The 26451-nt window shown below is 34.8% G+C and overlaps 3 protein-coding genes across 9 annotated transcripts in view; 1 reads left to right on the forward strand and 2 right to left on the reverse strand.

The window, feature by feature from the left end:
* The window catches only part of LOC136029223 (diphthine--ammonia ligase-like), a 30015-nt gene extending 22957 nt beyond the window's left edge, over nt 1-7058 (reverse strand). For both annotated transcript variants that reach the window (XM_065707434.1, XM_065707433.1), the window contains exon 1: nt 6854-7058. In XM_065707434.1, coding sequence (XP_065563506.1) covers nt 6854-6968 — 115 coding nt within the window. In that variant the 5' untranslated portion in view covers nt 6969-7058. The remainder of the gene's footprint in view (nt 1-6853) is intronic.
* Nucleotides 1-26451, reverse strand: part of LOC136029228 (uncharacterized) — a 497253-nt gene that overhangs the window by 175449 nt on the left and 295353 nt on the right. The gene's annotated exons all lie outside the window — the stretch shown is intronic.
* The window catches only part of LOC136029224 (damage-control phosphatase ARMT1-like), a 31766-nt gene continuing 13225 nt past the window's right edge, over nt 7911-26451 (forward strand). Inside the window, exons 1-4 of one of the 2 annotated variants that reach the window (XM_065707435.1) lie at nt 7911-8037; nt 15526-15631; nt 16495-16727; nt 20081-20237. In XM_065707435.1, coding sequence (XP_065563507.1) covers nt 7940-8037; nt 15526-15631; nt 16495-16727; nt 20081-20237 — 594 coding nt within the window. In that variant the 5' untranslated portion in view covers nt 7911-7939. Of the gene's footprint in view, nt 8100-15525; nt 15632-16494; nt 16728-20080; nt 20238-26451 lie in introns of both variants that reach the window. The other variant, XM_065707436.1, reaches the window with a different exon arrangement.

Consider the following 26451-nt stretch of genomic DNA (forward strand, 5'->3'; position numbering starts at 1 on the left):
ACTTTCGAATTTGCCATCAATATTTTCTTAAATTTACCTTCATACACTTTGCCTTGATAGTACTATTATCATTGTAGTTTCAGTGGTAGTAGAAGTAGTTGCAGTGTTAGTGTTGTATTAGTAGTAGTAATAACAGAAGCAGCAGCAGTATTCCTAGTGGTAGTAGCATGTGCATATTGCATTTTGGTCAGTTGAACATCACTTTCATGATGCCCCAGAATTTTCACCTAGACACGTTAAGCTGTTAAAGAATATTGTTAATGTACACTTTTGACACCCTTTTCAACTTAATACTCTAAGCCTTACAAGTTGTTGCAACTGAAGTAGTAGGTGGAATAGTTTAGTAGTAGCACAAGTAAAAATAGCAGTGGTGTTAGTGTTAGTAGTGACATGCATATATCGCCTTTTTGTCAATTAATCTTTCCCTTTAAGTATTCTCTGAAAGTTTCAACTTAATACCCAAATCAATTATTGAGACACACCCTTTTGATGATCTGCATGCTCATACTGTGTTTTGATTTAGTTCAAATACCCCCCTCAGTATTCTGTCAAATCTTCACCTTCAGACGTGTAGGCTTAGTTGTACTAGCATCACAGTAGTAGTGGTAGTAGTAAGAGTAGTAGCAGCAGTAATAGTGCCTAATTATCAGTAGTAGCAGTAGTAGCAGCAGTATTAATAGCAGTAGTAGCTGGTACATTATGTCTTTTGGTTGACTGAACATCCTACTCATGATGCCCTTGTCAGCAATCTGTTTGCACATAATATCCTTTGATTTCGTTCAACGTTTCCCTCAATGTTTTATTGTTTATTTCAACATCTTCAGCCTTAGTAGTACTTGCTATAGAAACAGTAGTTATAGTGGTCCATTACAAGCGAAGCTTCTTGGGCCTAGTAACCGCTATACTTTTGTAATAGTTTTTTCTTTTAGTATTAATAAATTGATTGATTAATAAATTGATTGATTGATTGATTGATAGTGATAATAGTGGTAGTAGTAATAGTAGTTCTGGTAAGAGTAGTAGTAGCAGGCAAATATTGCCTTTTGGTCAACTGATCATCTCAGCTTATCATTTGCTGGAAATTCTAAATTAATATACTCAGTCATTCCCGAGTAACACCCTTTTTACAACCCATATACACACAACATGTTACAATTCAGTGCATCACTCCCCCCAACATTCCCTGAAAGACTCATCTTAATACCCTTCATATTTTGGGAAAGGAGAAGTCAAACATGCATAACTTTTCTCAATAGCATATGCTATTTGCAAACAATGAACACATTACATAGCTTGCAGCACTTACCCAAGGCCTCAGGAGGGGGGGGGGTTTACATCTTCAAACACATAATTACTGAACCTTTCAACAAAGCTGAAAAAATTGACGTCTCAAAACTTGGTTTGGATGTTTGTTTTGGGAAATGACGGGCATGGGGGGTTGGTTTCTCTCAAATCACTCTGACCCTTAAAAAGGGCACTATAACTTCCAATTTAAATTCAAATGAGACAAAATGAATTTTACATGACCACCCATTCCATAAAAACCTTATATACCACAAGGGCATAGCTTAAGGCCCTTGCCCCAGGGCTCTGGCGGTTTGTCCCAACCCTGGAGACATTCTTACATGTTCTTTGGACTGTTTTAAACAAAATTGCCATTGCACAATTTGTAGTCAGATGTCTTTGGTGAAAAGAAAGTAGTTGGGGGGGGGGGGCTAGTCGACTTCCATCACTATTGACTCTTAAAAGGGAATTAGAACTTCAACCAAACCAAATGAGCCACCTCTAAAGTTTGTGCAGCCATCCCTTCCATAAGAACCTTAAATGTCCAAGGGGCATAACTTACAAACATTGCCCTCAGGCTCTGGTGGTTTGTATCAATCCCAAAAGCCTTGTTATAGCATCTTTGGACTATTTTTAATAAAATGACTGTCTAAAAATTTTTATTGGATACATTGCACGAAAACATGACGTGTTTTTGTGGGGGAGGGTGGCGTAACTGCGCTCTGATCACTTTGAGTCTTAAAAAGGGCACTAGAACTACTGTTTCCTTATCCAATGAGGCCCCTCTGATGCATATACAACCACCTTTTCTATCTGAGCCTAATATGCCCTAATGACATAACTTACAAACCTTGCCCTGAGAGTTCTGGGGGGGGGAGGTTTCTTCCTCACAGACATAATTTCTGGACCCTTCAACTATGATGAACAAAACTGATGTTTCAAAACTTTGTTTACTACAACTACTACTAATAACTCACTACTGCACCAAGCCACCTGAGGCCAACACAGCTATGAATGCTCCTACTCAAACCAAATCTATTCAAGGCCTCCCTATTTACACCCTACCAGGAAGTTCCCGTTTCCATTAAATCTCTATTTGTGACATCCTCCCACCCCAGACAAGGACGACCTGCTTTCCATGTAGCCTTAGGCGGTTGGCAAAAAAGGACAATCTTTGGAAATCTGTCATCCTTCATCTGCAGAACATGGCCTAGTCATATCAAACTTTCTTGCATTATAGCCCTAGAAAACAGGACTGAACCACATTTTTCAACTGTTTGAAATATGGTCAGTCAGCCAGGTACCCAGAACAATCCGTAGGCAATTTCTCTGGAAAACATCTAATAAATACAACTTCCAATTTTCAACCAATTGAGCCTCCTCTAAAGTTTATACAACCACCAATTGCATAAAAACCTTAAATGCCCCTGGGGCGCAACTTACAACTCTTGCTCCCAGGCTCTGGGAGTTTGTTTCAACCCCAAAAGCCTTGTTATATGATATTGGACTATTTTGAATAAAATTCTTATTAGATGCATTTTGGGACAATATGACGTGAGTGTGTGTGTTTAGGGGGGGGGGGTATCTGCCCTCTGATCAGATTGACCCTTCAAAAGGGGGGTTTTATCATCCTCAATGACATACTCTTTCAATCTTTCAACTACATTGAACAAAATTACTATCTAAAAATTAGGATTGGAAGTCTTTGGGGAATGATAGGGATAGAGGGGGGATGCATTTGCCCACCAATCAATTCTGACTAATAAAAAGGACACTAGTCTTCTCAATTTCCAATCAAATAAGTCTTTTTTGAAGTTTTTACAACAAAAATTTCTATAAAAATTTTATATGCCTGAAGGCCATAATTTATAACCTTTGTCCTGAGGGCTTTGGGGGGAGGGGGTGTCATTCTCAAAGACATCATTTCCAGGCCTTTCAACTATGTTGAACAAAATGGCTAAATATAAATTTTGATGAGAAGTGTTTGGGGAAATGATGGGCGTTGGGGGGGGGGGGGAGCATGTGCCCTCTAATAACTTTGACTATTAAAAAGGACACTAGCACTCAAAATTTCCAATTGAAAGAGGGATTTTTGAAGTTTCTACGACAATGTTTTCTATAAAACCTTATAGGCCCCCAGGGCATAACTTACAACCCTTGCCCTGATGGCAGTGAGGGGGGGGGGGGGGGGGTTCATCCTCAAACACATAATTTCTGGACCTTTCAACTACATTGAACAAAATGGCTATCTCAAAATTTTGATTACATTTGTTTGGGGAAATGGTTGGCATGGAAGGGGAGTTAGTTGCCCTCCAATCCTTTGACTATTGAAAAATGCACCAGCCCTTTCAACTTCTAATTAAATGAGCCCTTTTTGAAATTTCTACAACAACTCCTTCAATGCAAAGTTCCCTGAAAAAAAAATATTCTGAACACTTTTCTATATTTAGGCAGCACTATTGTGCTGTCTCTGATTTATTATCTTATCCCATTTCTATTTACAAGTAATTTTTCATTCTCCCAGAAGGATCTTTTTTTAAGTATCCTTTACTAAGTTCCAGGTACAACTGCCACCAAAATAAGTTATTTTCTTACTCCATTTCCATTTATATATAATCTAAACTAGCAGCAATTAGAATAAATAATCACACCAGACGTTGATAGAGATGAAAACACAAGTAATAATTGAAATCAACACTCAAGTCCAACTTAAAACAAAAAAATTACTTTAAACAGGAGTTTCACTACTGCCTCCTCTCCCCAAACCACAAGCCTTCTAGAGTCTCTTGTGTCATTTGCACTTAGCTGAACACAGAAAGCACTTCAATTTTTTTTATGATAAAATGAAAAAAAAAGACATTTAAAACAAAGAAAAATACTGTTAACTCAAACCTTGAACTGCTGAGGTTCTCAGGAATGAATATTAACATACATTAAAATTTTTGTCATTTTCATTACTTCTTTCAAATCTTAATTATTATAGAGTTTTATTTTTCAGTAAAGTATTGGAAAATTAAAGCACACTTTGCAAATAGATATAATTTTCAATAAGATACAAATAATGCAATATACATTACAAGATTTATGGTTGGGGAGAGGCAGTAGCCAAATTGCTGTTTCTAGTAAATTCTATTTTTTTTAAGTTTGACTTGAGTATTCATTTAGAATTTACTTGTTCTAGGATTTAATTATTCAGCTATATCAGTATCTGTGATCTATATGTTTGATATGATTATCTAATCATTCAAACAATCATTCTAAATTATCTGTTTGTTTTTGGTTTCATTAATTTTCAATCATAACTTTGGTTTGATTTAGGATTGAATTACAACACAACTTTATTTCTGTACATCTTAGGATTTCATCAGCTCCCCAGAGGCCAGTGCCATTTGGAGAGAGAAGGGTTAGAGGTAAGTGCTTCAAAAGATGAATATATGCATATTTACAAGATTTAACTATGAAAGAAGTGAGTATATCACTTGATGCCTTTTTTATGCTCTTCCCAAATTTTTTATGCTGCTACTAGGGTAAATTCCATTTTGAACTCTTAAAGGTCCTAAAAGTTCTGAAAACAGCCCATAATAAACAAAAGTTTAAATGTGTTTGAAAACTGTCAAGTGAGAAACAATTGCCACAAAAACAACATGAAAATGGTATTTACCATTCCTGAATTAGCAGGAAATGGCAAATTTTTCTCACTAACCAGTTTTCTTATAACCATATTTACTGAACTTTTGGTGGTTAAGCTTTATATTGATGGACTATCCAAGTATCAAACCTCTAGAGTCAGAATTACATCCTGAATCCAAATTTGACTTGCAATTGCATTGTACATGAGCTTGCCCCCACCCTTACACATACAAATTCAGGGTATATATTTGCACTTGAGTGGAGGGGGAGTATAGTTCATACTTACCTTTATAGTCAAAATTACATCCTTAGTCCAAATTTAACATTTATTCACCTTAAATCGCATTGTCCAGCAAAATAAGGATTAAATCTTGTAGAATTGCTGGTTAGTGATGATGATGGTTGGATGTCTCAACAGCATCCCACTCAGTTCACCACAGCTTTGATGACCATTCTCCATCAAAAGCTCTTTCAAAGGTGGCAGTGCTGTGGGTAGTGACTGCTTTTTTGGTGAGAGAATTCCACAAACTCACTATTCTGTAAGTGAAGAAGTTATTGCATAGTCTAGTGGCAGCTCTCTTCTGATACAGTTTCCATTATGCCCCCTAGTTCTGGCAGACTGGTCAAGTTGAAATAGCTTATTTAATGGAGAGCTATAATTCAGGAGCTTATGTATCATAATAATATCACCCCTTTTACATCTGTAGACAAAAGTGTGGAGTTTCAGCCTCTTCAGACAGGATGAGTAGTTTAAGTATTTGCATCCCTCAATTGCTTTTGTAGCCTGTCTCTGAACTGTTTCTAACTTCTGCTAGTCACCTTTGTTGTATTTGTGTCAGAAATAAACTTTATCCCCCTCCCCTAATGTAAAAATATACATCCTGGATTGGTAGGCTATATATAGGGGTGGGAGTATATGTAGACCTCTATAAATAGAAGTCTGTATTCAATATTTATTCAACAAAGAGCGATAAAGTAAAAAAAAAAAACCTCAAACAAGGTTTACTAAATAAATATAGAATTCAAACCTCACCCCACTACCCACAGACCCCATGGATCAATACAATTTGCTCTATAGGTAATGTTACCTGTAAGCACACACCACTTTATGAATTTTTTGTTTGCCCCATGGAGGAGGAGGGTTAACCAGAAATGGATGCACTTTTGAAATTAGCATTTTCAAGTGCTTTAAACTAGAAACTATGCTGCTTTGTAGCAGTTTCCAGTTTAGAGCACTTGGAACCAAACTAAACATTTACTGCCTTTTTTATACTCCTTATAAATATAATAATTGTTTCTATTGCAAATTCAAATTTGAGCACTTTTTGACCTAACCTAACCTTATTATAAATAATTTTGGCACTGAGAAAATGTAATTATTTTGCCAAAAACAACTGAGAAAACATAGCATTATTTTGTCAGAATACAGCCAGTAGCTCATACTTTAATTAAAGATTTGTTATTTTTAAGAGCTCAAAAAGTGCTTAAATTTGAATTTCTAATAGAAGTGGTTATTATATTTGTAAAGAGCATAAAAAAAAGGCACTGAGTGGTATGTTCACTTTATTGGTAAGTCAATCATATGAACTGTCATACATTTACCACTTTGACTTTAGAGGTAAGTTTATTTCTTAGCTACCTGAATAGTCTCTTAATACAAACCTAACCCCTTTTGGTTACTGTGGGTTATTTTGAGCCCCTTTAAGGGCTTAAGGAGAAATTTGCCACATAATTTACCAATGAATTTGAAAAGAGCTTAAAAACAGGCATCAAATAGCCTAGGCCTATTCAATATCTTCCTAACTAAGCTATATGAAAAGGTCAATGTAGCCTATAGTCTATATATGCCCTTCAAAAAATCTTTTTGGGAGCTGAAAATCCAAAATCTAGAATTACATTAAAAAAAATTCCCCTATGATTTAGCCTAGATTAGTCTTACCACAAGTTAATGGATACAGGTTTGCTAGAGCTACAACTTGATGCCCAGCTTCAACACATTTACACAGATTGAATATACTATCTTTCCCACCACTAATCAAACCAACAACTTTCATTTTTACGAGTTAATTTAGTTTTCAGTTCGGACGTGATAACTGAGATTTTCTAGGCTTCCCGCAACTAAAACTACATATACCACGTTTCCGAAATTTAAAAATGATGAGTATTACTTGAAGAACGGCTTTGAACAACTGGCTTTCGGATTCCGAAAACTGGCCCCGAAACTTCTATAGGTCACGTCTGCATTCAGCATTTTCGGAAGGGCTATTTAGACTGCACAGCTTAGATACCAATACAGTTATGAAAACTCCTATCTTGCCCATCAGAAGCTTTTGGTACAGAGCTCTGAACTTGGCACCTCCTCCAAGCCCGCGCTCTGACCCGTAGATCGTACTACAACAGAATAGGCGGGAACACAAATTTGTTTTTTTTGCATACACAGCGGAGATACCAATACCAGTTTCCTTTTACCAATTAGATACCAATACCAGTTTCCTGTCTCCAGCTGCCACTATCGCTACCGCTCACTGCGTCCCAAAAATAAATCGAATTTTTATAACAGTATATAGGTATCTGAGCTGTGGTAGACTGCTACCACCGTTCCATTTTTCCGTGTCTGTGTATGGCAAAAAAGATGCCAAAAATCAGGAAGTGAAGACAGGCAGTTCCGTTTTATGGGAGTCTAGTCAAAAAGTAAATTTGAAAATAAAGCATGGAAGTACATGATGCTTACAAAGATAGATAAAGAAGCTTTCAAGAGTCGCAGAAATAGAAAAGAGTCATTTTACATTGAGTATTCACTCGACCATGCTCATCGACGTCACGTGACCACTAAAAAAACCCCATCATTAGCTATATAGGGGTGCGTTCCATATTGCGACGCGGAATGCACCCTATGGACGGGAACTCTAACCGCAATTATACCAAGATTGATACGTACGTGACGGAGCTGATTCATGCTCCAAAAACGTTGAAATCAACAACAGCAACAACCGCAATTATTTTTGAAGCCCATAAGCATGATAAAATGGCCATGGAGTCTCATACAGAGGAAATAGAAAGAACGGCTCGCTCCATTGAGCTGGAAACTGCTATACCATGTGCACTGAGTGCATCTTATAAAGGGTAGATCTACTTCTCTAAGTCACTTTGAAATTGGAAATCAATTACCCTAAGTTGCAGCTAAGGCAATCTAAGCATTTTTATTAGGCCTACGCATGCATTTTGTTTCTTCAAATGTCTTAAAATTCAGCTTCTCAAATTTTGAGAAAATCAAAATGTGGGTAAGATTTTTGCAGTTCATATAACTGAATTACCAATAAAGTGAACATACCACTTGATGCCTTTTTTATGTTCTCTACAAATATAATAATTGGTTCTACCACATATTCAAATTTAAAGATTTTTTGAGCTATTAAAAATGACAAATTTAAAATATGAGTTATTGCTTGTTTCTGACAAAATAATACTGTGTTTTCTCAGCACCATCTTTTCTCTGTCATTTTGAAAAAATAAAGTAAAATTCTAGTCCATTGACTTCTTGCTATCTTGGAAAGTTGTTGGGCTAGAGAATTGAAACTTTCAGGGATGTGTCTACAGGCTAAAGTATATCCCTGGAAGTTATTTTGAGATCCCTAACTATACCCCTACCCCCTCCTCTATATAATGTGTTTTTTTTTTGTGCATTACAGCTTATATTTTGGTCAAATTTGATCCTATATTACTATTAAAAGTGCAAATCCTTGCTTACCTTAGAAAAATTCAACTTTTCACTGTTTTTTAAGCTACTATATTCCATAATTAGTTCACCGGCATTGAAAAACAATTATTGCCTTTCATGGTATAGTTCAAAATGGAATGTAGACATTTAAATGCACCCCCTGTTTGAAACGTCTTATCTTTAAATGGCTTTTCACAGGGGTAATACAGATAACTTTTAACTTTGACTTTGAACTTTTAAGGGGCTTCTCACTCAAAATTATGATTTGTTGCTACAATTGGGTAAGGTTTACGTTATATGTGTGTCAATAACATTTATTTTGTAAATTATAATGGCATAGAGAAAGTCAATTTCTTCAAGAAGGCCCAATAATGATTCTTAGAAACCTGAAGAGAGGCAAAACAGAAATTTAGTAGGAAAAATAAAGCACAAGTCCTAAATACATGATTGACATAACCGCAACAGATATGCTCTCTTTGGGGGAGTTTGGGGAGGGGGGCTAATTTGAAAAAATTAGAAAGATGTATTTGTAACTTACAAATGGGTGATCAGATCTTAATGAAGTTTCATATTTAGAAGGATCTTGTGCTTCAGAGCTCTTATTTTAAATCCCAACCAGATCCAGTGACATTGAGGAGAGTTGGATGGGGAAACCAGAAATCTTGGAAGTTGTGAAAATTGAGGTATCTTTATCTTGCAAATGGGTGGTTGGATCTTAATGAAACTTGATATATAGAAAGATCTTATGTGTGAGATGCTTATACAGAAATTACTCTGTATATGAAAGGGGTTTTTCCTCCTTAATGCCCCACTTTTTACGCTAAAGTTTGACACTTTCTGTTAACTTTACTTTTTAAAACAGTAAAAGACTTTAGCCTAAAGAGCAGGATGTTGAGGAGGAAAAGGCCCTTTCATATACCAAGTAATTTCTGTTCATTTTAAGTTTTAATGTTGCTCCTTACTTTCAGTTAAAACACTTGTTTTTTTATTTAATTTATACCATAATTTTATAAATATATATTTAAAATTATCAAAATAAACCAAAAATAAGCCCTTAATAAACATTAATTACAACACAACTATCCAGAAAAGAAGTTTTACAAGGGAAAGTAAAGAACCATATTAAACTTAAGACAAGCTTCAACACATTCCTATAATATTTAAAGCTCAATGTTTTGTGAGAAACCAGGAAAGGAAAATATATAATTAATGAAAAAAATCAAATAGTTGAGAAAATGAGAAGTTTGTCAGCCAGTAGCAAAATATGAAGACGAAAATCAAGCAAATATTTCTACAAGGACCTCTGAATAATGGAAGTGCTTTCAAACAAAATGGAGTGGTGAGGGTTATTCTGCACGTGTTGGGCCAAGGCAGAATCAAAATTCTCAGGTCTTTGGTGCAAACTGTGACATTGTTGATTGAATATTTGTGTTTCAACAATCCCTTCTCCCAATTGTTGGCGTTTTACCAATATAGAAGGTTTAGAAATGTTACACAACCCTTAAAATTTGAAAACTGGTATTTTTCACATTTCTAAATCTCTTTCATAGGGTGATATCCAGGAAATTTCCAAGGGGGAAGGGGTATTAAAGATTTTTTTGAGGAATCTTAATAAAACAAAAACTATGAAACGCATGAAAAACTTGTTTATATTTGTTTTGTTACGTTTTTACAAGTTGGAGAAAAGTTTTGGATGGGGTACATACTCTTTAGCCCTCCTGGATATGGCTTGTTTTTTCCTAGCCTATTTGAATTTAACAGGAAAAGATTATTAATTTTCTCACAACCTTCCACATATTTACATTCTCATTAAAATAAACAGTCTTCTCAATATTTGAACTCCACATTAATTACTCTTTTAAATACCAGATGACACATGGAAAGGTAATTATGAGTGACATAACAATTCCCCTGGAAGCCAGAACAGCTTTCCAGGATCTGAAAGGAGCTTTTGGTGAAGTTATAAGGTAATTTAGCATTCTTATTTTTAATATATTTGCGAGAAATTTTTGAAAAATTTAACGTTATTTCTTTGTTTTCCTTGAATTATCCATTTTTGTGGCACTTGATATTAACCAAGTGACATATAGCAATCACAAATTCTATTGTTCTGTTGATTGTGCTCAATGATGATTCTTAAAAACCTGAAGAGAGGCAAAACAGAAATCTGAGACCAGTGGTGTCAATTACAGGAAGGACAAGGGATCCACCCCATACTCCCCCGCTAGATTTTTTAAATATTTTCATTGAAAACGCCTTTATTTGTGTTTTCTTTGAAAAAGAATGACACATTCCCCCCCCCCCCTGCTATATTTTCAAAACACATTTTACACCTCCTAAATTGTGTTATTTGAAACTGTCTTAGATGGGATTTCTCAACTCAATATACACAAAGAAGACTCATGAACAACTTACAGATTTGTAAGCAGTCTTTAATGATATTTCCGTCATTATAAATTTTCCACAAATGTATTAAAAATAAGAATGCTAAATTACCTTATAACTTCATCAAAAGCTCCTTTCAGATCCCGGAAAGCTGTTCTGGCTTCTGGGGGAATTGTTATGTCACTCGTAATTACCTTTCCATGTGTCATCAAAATAAGTTTAATATGATTCTTTACTTTCCTTTGTAAAACTTCTTTTCTGGATAGTTGTGTTGTAATTAATGTTTATCAAGGGCTTATTTTTGGTTTATTTTGATAATTTTAAATATATATTTCTAAAACTATGGTATAAATTAAATAAAAGAAACCAAGTGTTTTTAACTGAAAGTAAGGAGCAACATTAAAACTTAAAATGAACAGAAATTACTCCATATATGAAAGGGCCTTTTCCTCCTCAACACCCCGCTCCTTACACTAAAGTTTTTTACTGTTTTAAAAAGTAATTTTCCAGAAAGTTTCAAACTTTAGCATAAAAAGCTTAAAGTTAGCATAAGCATAAAAATTGGAGGAAAAACCCCTTTCATATACAGAGTAATTTCTGTATAAGCATCTATATTAAGCATCTCAGACATAAGATCTTTCTATATGTCAAGTTTCATTAAGATCAGACCACCCATTTGCAAGATAAAGATACCTCAATTTTCACGTCTTCCAAGATTTCCGGTTTCCCCATCCAACTCCCCTCAATGTCACTAGATCTGATTGGGATTTAAAATAAGAGCTCTGAAGACAAGATCCTTCTAAATATCAAACTTCATTAAGATCTGATCACCCTTTTGTAAGTTACAAATACATCTTTCTAATTTTTTCAAATTAACCCCCCTCCCAAACTCCTCCAAAGAGAGCGTATCCGTTATGGTTATGTCAATCACGTATTTAGGACTTGTGCTTATTTTTACCACTAAATTTCTGTTTTGCCTCTCTTCAGGTTTCTAAGAATCATTATTGGGCCTTCTTGAAGAAATTGACTTTCTCTATGCCGTTATGATTTACAAAATAAATGTTATTGACACACATATAACATAAACCTTACCCAATTGTAGCAACAAATCATAATTTTGAGTGAGAAGCCCCTTAAAAGTTCAAAGTCTTATCTGTATTACCCCTGTGAAAAGCCATTTAAAGATAAGACGTTTCAAACAGGGGGTGCGTTTAAATGCCTACATTCCATTTTGAACTATACCATAAAAGGTAATAATTGTTTTTCAATGCTGGTGAACTAATTATGGAATATAGTAGCTTAAAAAACAGTGAAAAGTTGAATTTTTCTAAGGTAAGCAAGGATTTACACTTTTAATAGTAATATAGGATCAAATTTGACCAAAATATAACTGTAATGCACAAAAAGCCGCATTATATAGAGGAGGGGGAAGGGGTATAATTAGGGATCTCAAAATGACTTCCCGGGATATACTTTAGCCTGTAGACACATCCATGAAAGTTTCAATTCTCTAGCCCAACAACTTTCCAAGATAGCAAGAAGTCAATGGACCAGAATTTTACCAAAAATAATGGTACATTTCTCAGTGCTAAAATTATTTATAATAAGGTTAGTTGAGTTAGGTTAAAAAGTGCTTAAGTTTGAATTTGCAGTAGAAGCAATTATTATATTTGTAAAGAACATAAAAAAAACATCAAGTGGTATGTTCACTTTATTGGCAAGTCAATTACATAAACTGCAAAAAATTTACTAATTTTGAATTCCAGACCAATTATTCTTTATGATTTCAGGATATATAAGAAAAATATATCATATAAAAAGGACAATTCAAAGAATCAATAAGAATTTTGAAGGATGGTACCTAAACTCACGCACCAAAGATATTAACAAAATGAGAATATGAAAAAAGGACAAGATTTGTTAATAGGACAGAAAAATAAACTGTACCAACAATCAAAGAGCAAATATTTTGACTTTAAAACCAAAAGGCTTTATCAAGAAGGGGGGGGCTTAACCTGAATCAACATATAAAAAGATTAGAAAAACATGAAAAAAAACAAAACAAAAAGGAGCTATACAAGAACAACCAGAGCATTTACAGGAAAATCTAGACTTAACAATTGGTGTCGATTCAAGACAATTTAGGATAGGGAGGTGCAAATTTACTGTTCAACATCCCAAATTGGGGGAGAGGGATTTTTTTTTCAATTTTCCTATAAAAATACCAACCTTGTTGTGAGTGGCCACTTTTCAGGTGTGAAAGCCAGTAAAGCAATTGCACTGCATGCAATTAAAATTCACTGCCATGCTCATAGACTCAACCTTGTGTTGGGTTCAACACAAGTGGCTTGTGTTGGTCAATGTTGATCCAAAAATATCAACATTAGCATCAGAACCTAACAATTTCATTAGAGTCTTTTCAGTTAACATCAACTTTGGATCACTGAGCCTTTTGTCACCCATTGTTGTTCCTAAATTGGTTTTAATCTGTCATAGTGTAGAAAAGAATCTCTCATTACTAGCTATTGTGATAGGCAGAGTAATGAAGACTTGTATAATTTTAAAAATTTCAGAATATGCTATTGACACTGCCTTAAGACAATTGTGAAGTTCAAAGAGATCTTTTGGCTTATTGCCTTAAGAGTCAATCCTATATCTTCTCACAAGATCTGTTTATAAGGCAAATAGGGGTGGATCTCACAAGATCTGTTTATAAGGCAAATAGGGGTGGATCAATGTAAGCTTCTTTACAATGCACTGTTACACTAGCTAGTTGGCTAGTCTCAAGGAAGTGTGGCAAATTAACATTCAATGGAGAGATTTACTCAATTAGTAGAAGAACATTCATAAAGCTGCTTTCAGACTCAGAGCAAAATATGCCTATCACAAGAAAATAATCCCTTCTGAGAGCATCTTTAGTTGATTTTTTACTTCAGCAAGATTGGTTTTTCTTAAAGTAAACATGGTAACAAAGTCACATAAGGAGAAAGCTACTTGCTGTACACAGTATTGTCTTTTACATAAGGAACCAGAATTCTCAAAATTTTGCAATAGGTCATCAGTGAGGCTACACTCATAAGAAAATTATTTTACTTTATGATAGATTTCACCAAAAGCTTTGTCAGGTTGCATTCCTATAATTTTATCTTGTGTAACTGCAATAAGACTAGTACTACTAAACTCAACACAAACAGAAATTACTATAAATAGCCAAGTCAAACTTAAAACAAGCAAAAATTAACATGAGTATGGCTGATAACCCCCATGCCTTCTCAAGACCAGAACACAATTTGCACTAACTAAAAGCAAAATATGTTTGAAATGTTTTCACTTTTTTTGCTTTTACAAATAAGAAATTATCAAAACTGTAAGGAATAAGTATCAGAATATGTCAGTTAGACTGACAATCCACAGTCATTTGTTTTTTTGTTTTTCTTAGCAAAGTGCAAATTGTGTTCTGGCCTTGAGAAGACATGGGAGTAGCCCTACTCATGTTAATTTTTGCTCATTTTGAGTTTGACTTGGTTATTTATTGTAATTTCTGTTTGTTTTGAGCTTAATCTATTTATTGACAGTAATTAGTGGCACTTTTACACTTGGAAGATTATTTGACTTCATTTTTGCTCATTCTTAGCTTAATGGAGCTCTTTACTTTTCTTTGAAAAACTTGTTTTGCAGAAAAAGTTTTTTTTTAATTAATTAAAAGCATAAATGACATGTAACAATATACAATATCATTTTGGACCCATGGCAAAATAATCCTTTCATGGATTTCAAAATTTGTGCATTTATATTTTTATTAAGATATTTTGGCAATTAGGCCAGAGAGCTGTCACATATCTTTAGCGCTGTTAGATATTAGCCAACTTCAAGTTCTACTTTCAATTAAAAACCAGGAGTTTAGCTGAAAGAAGCAAAAGCCTAGCCAAAAAGCTTTAGATAAAATACCTATTCAATTTGGACACTGAAGCATCTTGCTCAAGGGCAAGTTAAGGGTATAATTTTTTGCCCAAGGCAAGAAGTATATAGAAACTACTCTAATGTAACTTCATATCCATTATTCCTGGCTGAGATTCCATGCTTTTGTAAAACCTACATCAATTTGGCACTTACCACTTTCTTGCAATAGACTATAATTGGCTGTACAGAAAACAAAAATGGGACAAAATTTAAGTATTGCACCTTTGGCATAATCATGCTTGTCTTTCTTCTATTTGGCATGATTTTTATTTTTTTCTTCAATTTTCATTCTAAGCTGAATTTGGCATGAAGCATATGGTTTTTAAATACAAAATTGGCAAAATAGGCTGAGCCTGGAAAGTGTTTGTACTTAATTAATTCTTTTCATAATCTTCAGTCTTTGGAAGACCTTCCTTTGGATCAAATTTAAAGATTTTTTATATTTACCCTTTCTTTTTTTAGATAGGTTTTTGAGTGCTTAATATTTCATTTTTGCATTTACAATGTTGTTTTAGTGGTGTTACGGCAATGTACATTTTTGTTTCTAGGAGCTTTGCATACAAAACTGTAAAAGACAGAATGCCAATAATTTTAACAAAGCTTATTGATTATCTGTACAGAAAAAGGGAAGTGCTGGCTTCAAGGTTTGGCAAGGTATATTACTGTTTATTATTATTATTTGTGTATATTAATTAAGCCATATGTTTACATCTAATGTTTTGAAATGTCATTTTGTGTCAACAGATAATTATTATACCAAACAAATTATTTTAAATCTTTTGTCTTAGGGGTATGGGTAAGAAAAATGTATTTTGTGTATCAGATATTAAAGTTTTTTTTTATACCATTACCTAACTGTAATTATTGATTGGCTTATCAGATGATAAGAAAATATTCTGAATTCGTATTCTTTTTTGCATCTCTCTTACCCACCGTATCAAAAGTTTGAGAGAAAATTTTAATATCCAGTTACTTGACTTTCAGTTTTCATGTTTCTTTTTGTCTCATATGTGAAGGTGGGTGAATTGTTTTTTTCTGACTACTTTTTATTTTCAAGTAGAAGTTATAATTAAAATATAACTAGAAACTAAAGCCTTTTCAAAAAGGACATTATTTATCTCCTTGCCTTAGATCTTAGTTCTTTTAGATCCATTAGTGGTGCATAGGGAAACCTATGAGAGTTTCCCCCATTCATTGCACTTTATCTCCCTGGCTACCTTACCAGTGTGAAGCTTTTTGAGAGTTTTTTCACTTCAACTTACCCTGTTCCTCCCTCATGGGCTTTCTCGAATAGGGTTTTCTAGATTACACTTAGCTGAAATTTTTGTTAGACAGGTATACTAGAAAATTTTCCCCTGAGAATTCGAGTGTAGAGAATAACTTGGATTTTGGGTAAAACTTTTCGCGGTGCCTGCCTGTTGGGGGACTTCCATTACTTGTAGTTTGTGCCTTAGCAGGATAAGGAGAAGAATGATATGTAGGACTGTCCATTAAGCAACCCGTGTTAAACTTTATAGGAATCAAGGGAAGACCTAAAACAAATTATCGGTCACTTATCCCAGTTGAGAAGTGAAATTCAAACCAACAAGCCTCTTGGTACCATAGAAGTGGATTCTGAAGACAGAGTTCTATGGAAACAATTTCTATCAGCGGCTGCTGTTGAATATGAAACTGTCACGTGGTTTGATTCGCCTTGGCTTCTAGTAGAGTGCTATATGTATAGAAAAATAAGGGAAGCTTTTGAAGGAAGGTAAAGAAAATATAGCTTTTCGCTTGTTTTTTATTATTTTTGTCAGAAGTCCAAAAAGCAGAGGAATTAAATGAACAATCACATAAAACATAAAGATAGCATGCAGTCCTATAAGTGAATCCTAAACCAAACAGGAAGTAAAATGAATAATCAAGTTAAACTGAAAAGAACTGAAATTACCACATACAAGAATAGAATTAGTTCTTTAAGTGTATGGTGATTTTCTTTCTTTTTGTGTTGTTTTTGCTTACTTTTTGACAAATAAAAACTATTTTTTTCAAAATACATTTCGTATTTAATGAAATACAAATGATAAGGCCATTTATAGTTTTTGAAAGGCAGGGAGTGGGAGCGGTAGCACTACTCTTATTTGCGAACCTTGATTAACCTTGAAAAATACTCTTTTTAGTTTTGTTGTTGATGTTATGATGAATAAGAAAACACTGCTTGAATTACGAATCGTCTTCAATAAAGCGGAAATGACACTTAGGTCTTTTGGTCTTCTCTTTGTTGTAATTTTTGTTCTTTTCGAGTTTGACTAGGATTATTCATTTTAATTTCTATTTGTTTTAGGATTCATTTATTTATAACAGTAGTATTTGTTATCTTTGTGTATGATGTAATTGCTTATTTTAATTTCTGTATCTTTTGGGCTTCATTTATTCTTTGATAATCATTTCTGTCCGTTTTAAGTTTGAATTATCACATGACTTTATTTCTGTTCGTCTTTGGTTTTAATATGGGTGTTTACTTTTCTTTCAAAGAATTTTTTTTGCACACGTGTTTATAAGTTATTTTTTTCCTTTTTTATTGACATACACTTCTATTGGTTAACCATAAGAATATTTTTTATATAATCATTTTTTCTGCTTAATTACGTTATTCAGTAACAACCAGGCGTGTTCCATTACACATAAACTCTTAAACATCTAAGTTACGCATAAGCATAATTATTATATATTTTTTATTTTTAACTCATGGGGTGGAATTTTGGTGTGAATTCAATTCCTTCCTATTTAGCCTTCGTAGAATCATAAATTTTATAGGATGTGTATTCTCCTGGGAGTTGATCGATAATTTTTGCTTTTATTCTACTTACTTATTTGTTGTGCAGAACTTCCTTCAAACAACGCGTTCCGTCATTACATTGTAATTTTGATTTCCAAGATAATCTCCAAATACTTCCTCAATTGGATTACCACTAGAAGTCATATCTTCAGGTAGTTTGATTTTATATAAGCCAGTTTTCGGAAGATTTCAATTTTCAGGATGTAATTTGCGACTGCTTCCTGGTCAGGATCTGCACGGATACTTTTTTTTTTCTAAGGAACCATTTTTGAAAGTCTTCCAAGGTGGTTGTTTTGGATTGACAAATTGAGAGCTTTGCTACAGTTGCATCGGAGTTGAATTGTTAAGCACTTACGGAAATCCCCCCCCCCCCCCAGCAACTAGAATTTCCCCTCAAAATGCTAAGTTTGGATTTGCCATAGACTGCAACAACTGATCCTTATTTTGTAACCATACTTTGGTAAAAATCGATGTCTCATCCATAAGAAAAACATTCGCTTGAGCTAATTCTATAGCTTAGTTTGAGCCAGGTTTTATGCTGGAAACTGAATCTGTTGAAAGCAGAACTTTCATGCCAAATATCTTGTCTGTTGTTTGTTCAATAGGCAAGAGAGTTGACGCGATTCCAGTAAACGCCATACATTTTATTTGACAATTTTGGCACCAAAGAATGTGATACAAGGTTTTATACACAAAAGTTTACCAGCACCGCCTGGTCCATCTATGAAAGAAATTTTTTTTTTCCAACGCAGTTAGGATCATTGGCAGCCTGGTAAAATATTGATCACAGTTTCAATCTGTTGTTCTTGTAGAAGCTGATACATACGTTCTAAAGTGGCAGCTGGCTAATTAGAATGTAGAAATTCCATCTTTTGGCCATCTTCGTAAGTCTCAATGTCATCCATTCTATATCATTCCACCCGAAAACTAAAGTTTTGACCTTCTGCTGCTATCGTATTTATCCTGGATGTACTAATACGATAAGCACGGTTGATTGCAGTATTCTCAGATATATTATTTCTTTGTGCATACAGAATAAAATTCTCTGCCAACTGGTTTTAGAATCTTTTCCAGAGACCTTTTGGATCGGTAGGATGTCGAAAAACAAGAATCTGAACGAAGAGTATTCGCATTACATTAGGAATTTTGGATAGTGCTGACCTAGGCAAGTTTGTTTGTATGTTGCATAACGAGTGTTATTCACAGTGAGTTAATCTTCAAAACTTGTTGCATCCTTCAGATTGTTGCATTCTTCAAAACTTGTTAGTTCAGGTAGGATTGATAAAAAGGTTATTCATTCATTGTATTCGAATTGAATAAAAATTGGAACAATTCCTTATTGCAATATTTACTGTTTTTGCTGCTAGTCTTGATTGTCTTTCGGTTACGGGTTCATATTGATTGACAATTCATTTTATTTTTTACTTAAAATTATTTAAGTTCCATTTATTTCTGCTGCTTAACGGACAAATTGTTTGACTTCTAGGTCATTGCTAATTTGAATTCTTTTGTCAAATAGAACGGAATGTTGCGGTTATCAATGTTTGCGGATAAGAGACCAAATTCAGGCCCAAATAACTCGTTAACTTGCGTTCCCTTGTAATAAATAAAAGAAAAACAGTTAAACTATTAAAGCTACAATTTTTACACTTTTAGCACAATAATTTTGAATAGTTATAAAGTATAGGGTTTCCAATACTAGGCTCTGAAAAAGAGAGCCCAGAAACCTCTGCGTGGAGCGACGTCATGATTTTGTCTTGAAAATTGGGAATAAATTAAGAGTTCCGTCAAGTTTATTCCCTGGCTGTTGAATTCCAAAATTATGTGTTTTTGACAAAAGCAAATAATATTACAGATGTGTATTGTCAAACTACACATGTTTAGTCACAATTAACCATCGCTTTAATTTAGTTAGTTTCTCGATTGAACAGAAGTATCTCCATCGTCTATTGGGTTTATTCATTTCTGATTTTTTTTTTACTTCGATGTTACTTTTCAATTTTCGTTTCTTTTTATTTGTTTTTATTTTTCTTTATGTTCTTACCGCTTTTTAGTATATGTTCTTCTAATTCTGTTTTTCCTTCAGAATTTCCCTTAAGAAGTTTCTTTAAGAATTTTTGATGGCTGGTCAGTTTGGCTTAGTCTTTTAATATACTTTCTGTGTTTGCACTGGACTTGAATTATACAACGGTGATAGTCATTCCTCAATAAGAATTCAATCTATCCTATTCAAGTTACCATGTAGAAATGTCCTGATATCCATGATAATTTTTTGTCTGTACTAGCATATTTTTCAAAAACTTCGATCCGTGGTCTGAACAGAAGGAAAATGCTCTGGAAGCTGCCCTTGGTACTGTTAAATTGACAAGTGACCATCTTGGAAAACTGAATCAAAGCATTGAACCTAAAGGAGAGAAAAAGCTATTCTGTGAATTTCTCGAGGTAAGGAAAGATGGATTTTTCTCATTTGAGATCGTTTGATAAGTAATGTGATAACCACCGCACGTTTGATCACCGCTAAAAATTTTCAACTATTTACAATCTTGTGGTCAAAGTCTCTGTAGACAACGAATAATCTTTTGGCTTTGGTACAACAATAAGTGACCTTAATTCCCATTTTAAAATCTCTACTTCATATTCAACATGGCTCTTTGTACAATCAAATTGAAAAAAAATTCAGCTGTATCATTCAATTTGAAACAATATAGGTAACAAAATCCATCTTCGTTTTATAAATCTTATTCTCTCCTTTACACATCTGTGCGTATCAAAAATCAAGCGCAATTTACAATAAATCTAAGCCTTCTGATTCTAATGCGATAGATTTTATGGTCGTCTTTTTGTCAGGATTTTTGCTTGAAATCGGCAAAAATTTCTGCTATGATCCCTGCAAACAGGGTAGCCCATGAAGACTAGCAACATTGCAAGATTCACTTGCAAAACTTTCTGAGGTTCAAAAATAGCGGACGATGTTAAGTAAAAAAAAAATAAATTTACTAATGCAGTTTTTGACACTATTTACTTTTCCAAAGGTCCCAATCTCACGAATAAAGATGCTGTGAAGAATTCCAAGTTGTAGTAGCCCTGCCTGTAGACGATAAAAATAGCACGTTGATTTTTGTATTGACGACTTTTATCAGAAAACTCGTGGGATGCAATACCTGTCTTAAAGCTGTCTACAACGGTATTCTGCATTTCGAAAGACCTTCCAGCGGTTTCTAATCCTTGAGAGTTGTCGTTTGCACATACAAAAAAATGACATTTGGTTATTGTTATATTTGTTGTATATCCTAAAGCAGTAGATCAGATTGCAGGTGCTGCTAAAAAAAGAGAAATTGCTGAAATGTTTAGAAAAAAATGTATAAGAAAAACTACAAAAAAGGGAATCCGAAATCCGGAAGATAACGTAAAATGATGGTCCTTAAACTGGTTGCTTCCATATCCTAATTTATAACAAATTGAAAATCAAGACCTGTTACAAAGATGTTTTTTCTTATAAAAATCCCACAGGAAACTGGAAAGCCAATATTGTTATTATATTGTTATGATTTACCCATGTTGGCCGCAATTTTCTCATTTGTAGTGGCGAAAGTTTGTTGGCCTCGCTCAAGGAACACTTCGGTAGCAGTGCCTCTTTTTAAGAAAGGTAATAAGAACTTACATGAACTTTAGGTCTATCTTTGTAAGGAATGTGGTAAGTAAATTATTTTGCAAGGTCCTGGAATTTAGGCTAAGAGATTGGTTAGATAAGGAGGAAATACATAGCTCGGTGCAAGCGGGATTCAGGTCGACGTTTAGCACTGCTGACCATATTTTTACTTTGGATATATTTGAGAAGGAAATATGCTATTGGAGAATGAAGTTTCCTGTGAAGGTTATGGGAAAATCTTATAGGGTGGTTATGTCTCATGTGGGTGTGAAACAAGGATTTACTTTATTTCCTAAGATTTTCTCTTTGTTTGTTAATGATTTAGATAGTTTTATGAAAAATAAGCTAGCTGACGTGAGGATTCAGAAAAGAGTGTTCCAGACAAAAGTAGCTTCTTGTCTACATTGCGGTCTGAGGTTTGGAATTTCGCTATAGCAGCTAAGTTAGAAGCAGTTCAGCTAAGATCCTCTAAAAGATTTTAGGCTTGGAGGATCCATTTAGTTCAGTGGTAGGAGTGTTAAATTGGTTAGAATGGTGAAATTTTTGGAGAAAATAAATAGGCTACCTAAAGTTTGGCTTCTTAAGTCAGCTTGTTTGGAGAGTTAGAAGGACGGTAGATATGTTTCGTGGCCAAATCAGGTCAAGAAAATGCTGGACCTTTGTGGCCTTTCGGAGCTGTGGAATGAAGGAGAAGGCCCAATGGATGAAAGTCCAGCGAACCCTAGACGCCCGGGAAATCCAAGAGTGGTAAGCTCATAAGGACCAATCTATGTCTTTGAGGTTTTACTCCCAAGCTAAAGAGTGATGGGGGGGGGTATTTTAAAATTTGGGTTGAATAGAGGGGATTTGAAGAATATGTTGTTGGTAAGAGGGGATACTTCGGATTTAGTTGAGAGAAGACAATTTTTTGGAAAGTTTAGGCTGGCGGCCTCCCCTTACTTTTGCCTGTGTGTTGATGTGTGAGTGAGAATTTATTTCATTTTGTAGCCGAGTATGAAGAGCTGTCTGAGTTGCGGAATGAATGTTTTGGACGAGTGTTTGGGAGTGAATGCTGGTTAATTGAGCGGATGGCTGAGAGGAACGCATGTCCTATTTGACAGTTGTGATTTCTTCGCTTAGAGATTAAAAATAGGGAATCATGTTTGAGGGGGGAGTTTGTTATGGCTATTAAGAATTGATTTTATTATGGTTGTTGTTTTTTTTTTTCAAAATGTTAACTTTTTTTTGGGCTTATATTATTTAAAGTTGCATCTTGTTCCTCGAGCTTTGTTTGTAGGCTGGCGTGGCTATGACCCACTGGATTTTTGCAATAAATCTTATCTATGTTATCTATAATGTATAGAGTTCAGTAACTAAAATCAGTTTTCAGAAATTCTTTCCTTATTCTGTTCTCTTTCGTTTTTGTTTTTCAATATTTTTTTTTTATTTTCTACAATATATTTTTTTTTTTAGCAATGGGCAACATTTTTGACATTTGCGCTGCTACTCTGTCCCTATCGGAATTTCCAGGCACATATATTCTTGTATATTTGTTATGTTTTTATATCTATTTTCTCACATATCTTCAAATTGCAAACTGTCTCAATCCATCAAAAGAGGGTGTAAGTTGTCTTCGTAACGTATTCCAGGGCAAAGGCAGTCAAAGACATACACTGTAAACACATGCAAGTACTGTAAGCTGTAGCAAGGGTAGTAACGTGGTAAAAATATAATCGTGAAAAATTAAGGAATATAAAAACCGAGGCAAGCTGAGTATTAAAAGGTCTTCGTGAAATAAATTTATTGTAAAGTAAACTGTTAGGATTATGTAGTCTACGACCCCCGGACTGAGCAACAAGTTTCCCATATTTTTTTTCCCCGGGCCCATTATGTCAAACCAACAGTCGCAAAAATGTAGAAAGCAGCTTGTCCTGGCGGGAATTTCGGATCTGATTGTTCTTTTTAAGTTATGAAATACAGTTTACAAATGCAAATACCACTCCGTCCCTCAAAATTACGATTTTTGCGATTAAAAGTGCCAAAGGATATCAGATGGAAATTATAATGTATCCTTACTGTATAGAATTATCAAAAACGTTTATTTGATGGCTCGCAGTTCCGGCATCGTACGTTTACGTGCAGCACGGTGTTTAAACAAAGATTTTATAAGGTTGAGGTTTGAATGCGCTACCTAAGTAACATGGAAACCTGGACAATCTTTGACCGGCGAATCTTTAAACCGTGCAAATCATTTAGCAAAGCTCGTTTTAGGCCAGATTCAACCATTAAAATTGAACCGGCTAAAGTCAACCCATCAAAACTCAATCCAGCCGAATATACCCGATGCAAAATTGAAAACGGTTAAACTTAATTCACTCAAAACTCAATCCGGGTAAAGTTCAACTCACCAAAAATTTTAACCAGGCAAAGTTCCACCCATGCAAAACTCCTGAAAAAAATTGACATAGAAACAATTATAAAAAACGTAGCATCAAATCCTTAAAACCCTTAAACCCCTTATGCAGGCCTTCAGGTCTAAGTCTTTCTCAAAATCTTGAGATTTTATAGTTCTACATATATGTCCCATGTTAATTTAAATATTTTAATCCCCCCCCCCCCACCCGAAAAAAAAACTATGAGGACATACCTGGCTCAATCCTGAGAAACTCAGCTAAGAAGAAATCAACACGCGGAATATTAAACCCCGGGATAATTTCATTGGGCAAAATTCAACTGCAGCTCTGCTTCTAGTAACCAGAACCATATCTATGACCTGCCACCTTCATTTGCATGTTCATTATTTTATAGAAAAGGAATGTGTAGCTGTGAATAACTCTGTTCGTAGGGGTCACGCTCAGGTCTTGGTGTTCCTAACCATTCGGGTAGTGCGTCGTTAGGATGATCATTATTTAGGTTGGATAGACGAAATATTGGAAAAAACGAAGAACTATTAGGGGTCACAACGGAGATATCAGTGGATCCCGACGGAGGTAATGGCAATGACAATTATGATGGTAGTTGTGATATTCAACTCGTTCCCTATAAACCCAGAGGTCTTGCGGCTGAGTGCCCTTTCAATTTCTCCTTGAGAAGCAAAACTATAATCTGTGAGGCTGGCTTTCTAGAGTCCTATAAAAATGCGCAAATCAGTATTTGACTTCGACAAAGTTTGAATAGATGTTGAGAGAATCCTCTCTTAAAGTTGACCCAAAGAACTCATAGAAAAAATTCAAAATCTGTGCTAATTTATGCACTCTTCCTATTATCTAATCATTCTGACTAGAAAAATCATCTGAGATTTGTCTGAACCCAACAGGTACGAGTCTCAAAAGATAGTCCTAGGGGATCCAGCTACACATAATCAAATCTTTTTTTTAGGGTTAAAAATGTCATGTTATCCTGGAGGGCTTCGGTCTTGCGGATCAAAATTTGGTGGGGAGATCCCTGCGTATGTCGGTATGACTTAAAATTGTCCAGAGGGAAATGTGAAGTTGGTGTTTTGTGTATCCTTTGAATTCGGAGATATTTTTGTACTGAATTTTGCACGATTTATTTTTATTTTTTTTTTTTTTTTTGGATTTGGACGGTCGATTTTCATGTGGTGATTCGATTGATTATTCCCAAGTCAAACTTATCTTGGGCTTGGTGTGCTTGTAACTGAACCACAATCAACTGAACCCCCTATAGCTGACCCACCTTGTAATAAGACCACTGTGCAGCTTGAACTCCTGTATAACCGAACCCCTGTGCAACTGAACCCTCGTGTAACTGAACCACCAGGCAACTGAACCCCATTTAACTAAACCCTCGTGCAACCAAATCCCTGTGCAACTCAACCCCATTAACTGAATCCCCGTTTTTTGAACCCCCGTGTAACTGAACAACCGTGCAACTGAACCACTGAACTCAGTTTTTCAGTAGTCTAAAAGTAAGAAGCAATATAATTGGATAAAACGCAGGTTAGAAATTTTACATGTTCAACTTTTTTGGAATTGTTTGTTTCTTAAAGTCATGATATAAACGCCAGTCAAGATTATTCATAAAAAAAACTTTGTTTTATTTTTCAAAAAAAGAGAATATCAGATGAATCAGGCCTTTCTGGATGTTAAGTAATGAATATATGTGTTTAAAATATTTGACCTTTCTCAATCTAGATAACGAATTTTTATCAGATGTCTTTGAGGAGACTGCAGCTAAGAAGGATAGAGAAGGGGGACTGGTTGAACTCCAACCTTTTTTCAACATTCCTTCAACATGCCCAGAAAACTTCATACCCTCAGGTTTATACCCTCAGCTGGTCCCGAAGCATTACAGATACGTCGTCTTGAAAAACTGTATGCTTATAGTACCTCTTGATTTAGTTGAAGATGCTTCTAGACATTTTCCGAACGATGTGATGGCTGATATCATCAGCCATTGTAGATGTTGCTGGTATTTTAGGCAACTTGCATAACTTATAGCCCTTGTACCAGGCGCTAGGAGTTGTGAACCCTGGATACATAGTTATTTAACCTTTGATTTGTTTTAAATAAAATGGTCATCTCAAAATAATCAATCGAATATATTTGGGGAAAAAAGATGTATTTGGAGGTCACTTTTAACTCTTAAAAAGTGCACTGGAACTTTTGGTTTGCAATCGAATGAGACCCCCCCCCCCAAGTTCATAGAAATTTTTTTCCATAAAAACCTTATTTGTTAACATTGAGTAATTAGCTTAACTTACATCAGTTGTTCCAGGAGCTGCTTGTGGGGTTGGTAACCCCAGAGGTATGGTTATTTGACCTTTAGACTATTTTGAAAAAACTGTTGGTTTTTCTTCAAATTTTGATCGGATGTATTTGGGGGGAAAATGGTGGTTAAGAGGGAGAGGCTGATTGTCCTCTGATTACTTTTTGTTTTTCAAAATTGAAATTAATTTTTAATCGAACGTGCCTTCTCCTAAGTTTTTGCGACCATCTTTTCTATAAAATTCTTAAATTTTAACAATGGGTAAATTACAATAACCTACAGCTCCTGCCCCGAGGACTG

This window comes from Artemia franciscana, chromosome 7, assembly GCF_032884065.1.
Source record: "Artemia franciscana chromosome 7, ASM3288406v1, whole genome shotgun sequence".
Classification (NCBI taxonomy): Eukaryota; Metazoa; Arthropoda; class Branchiopoda; order Anostraca; family Artemiidae; genus Artemia; species Artemia franciscana.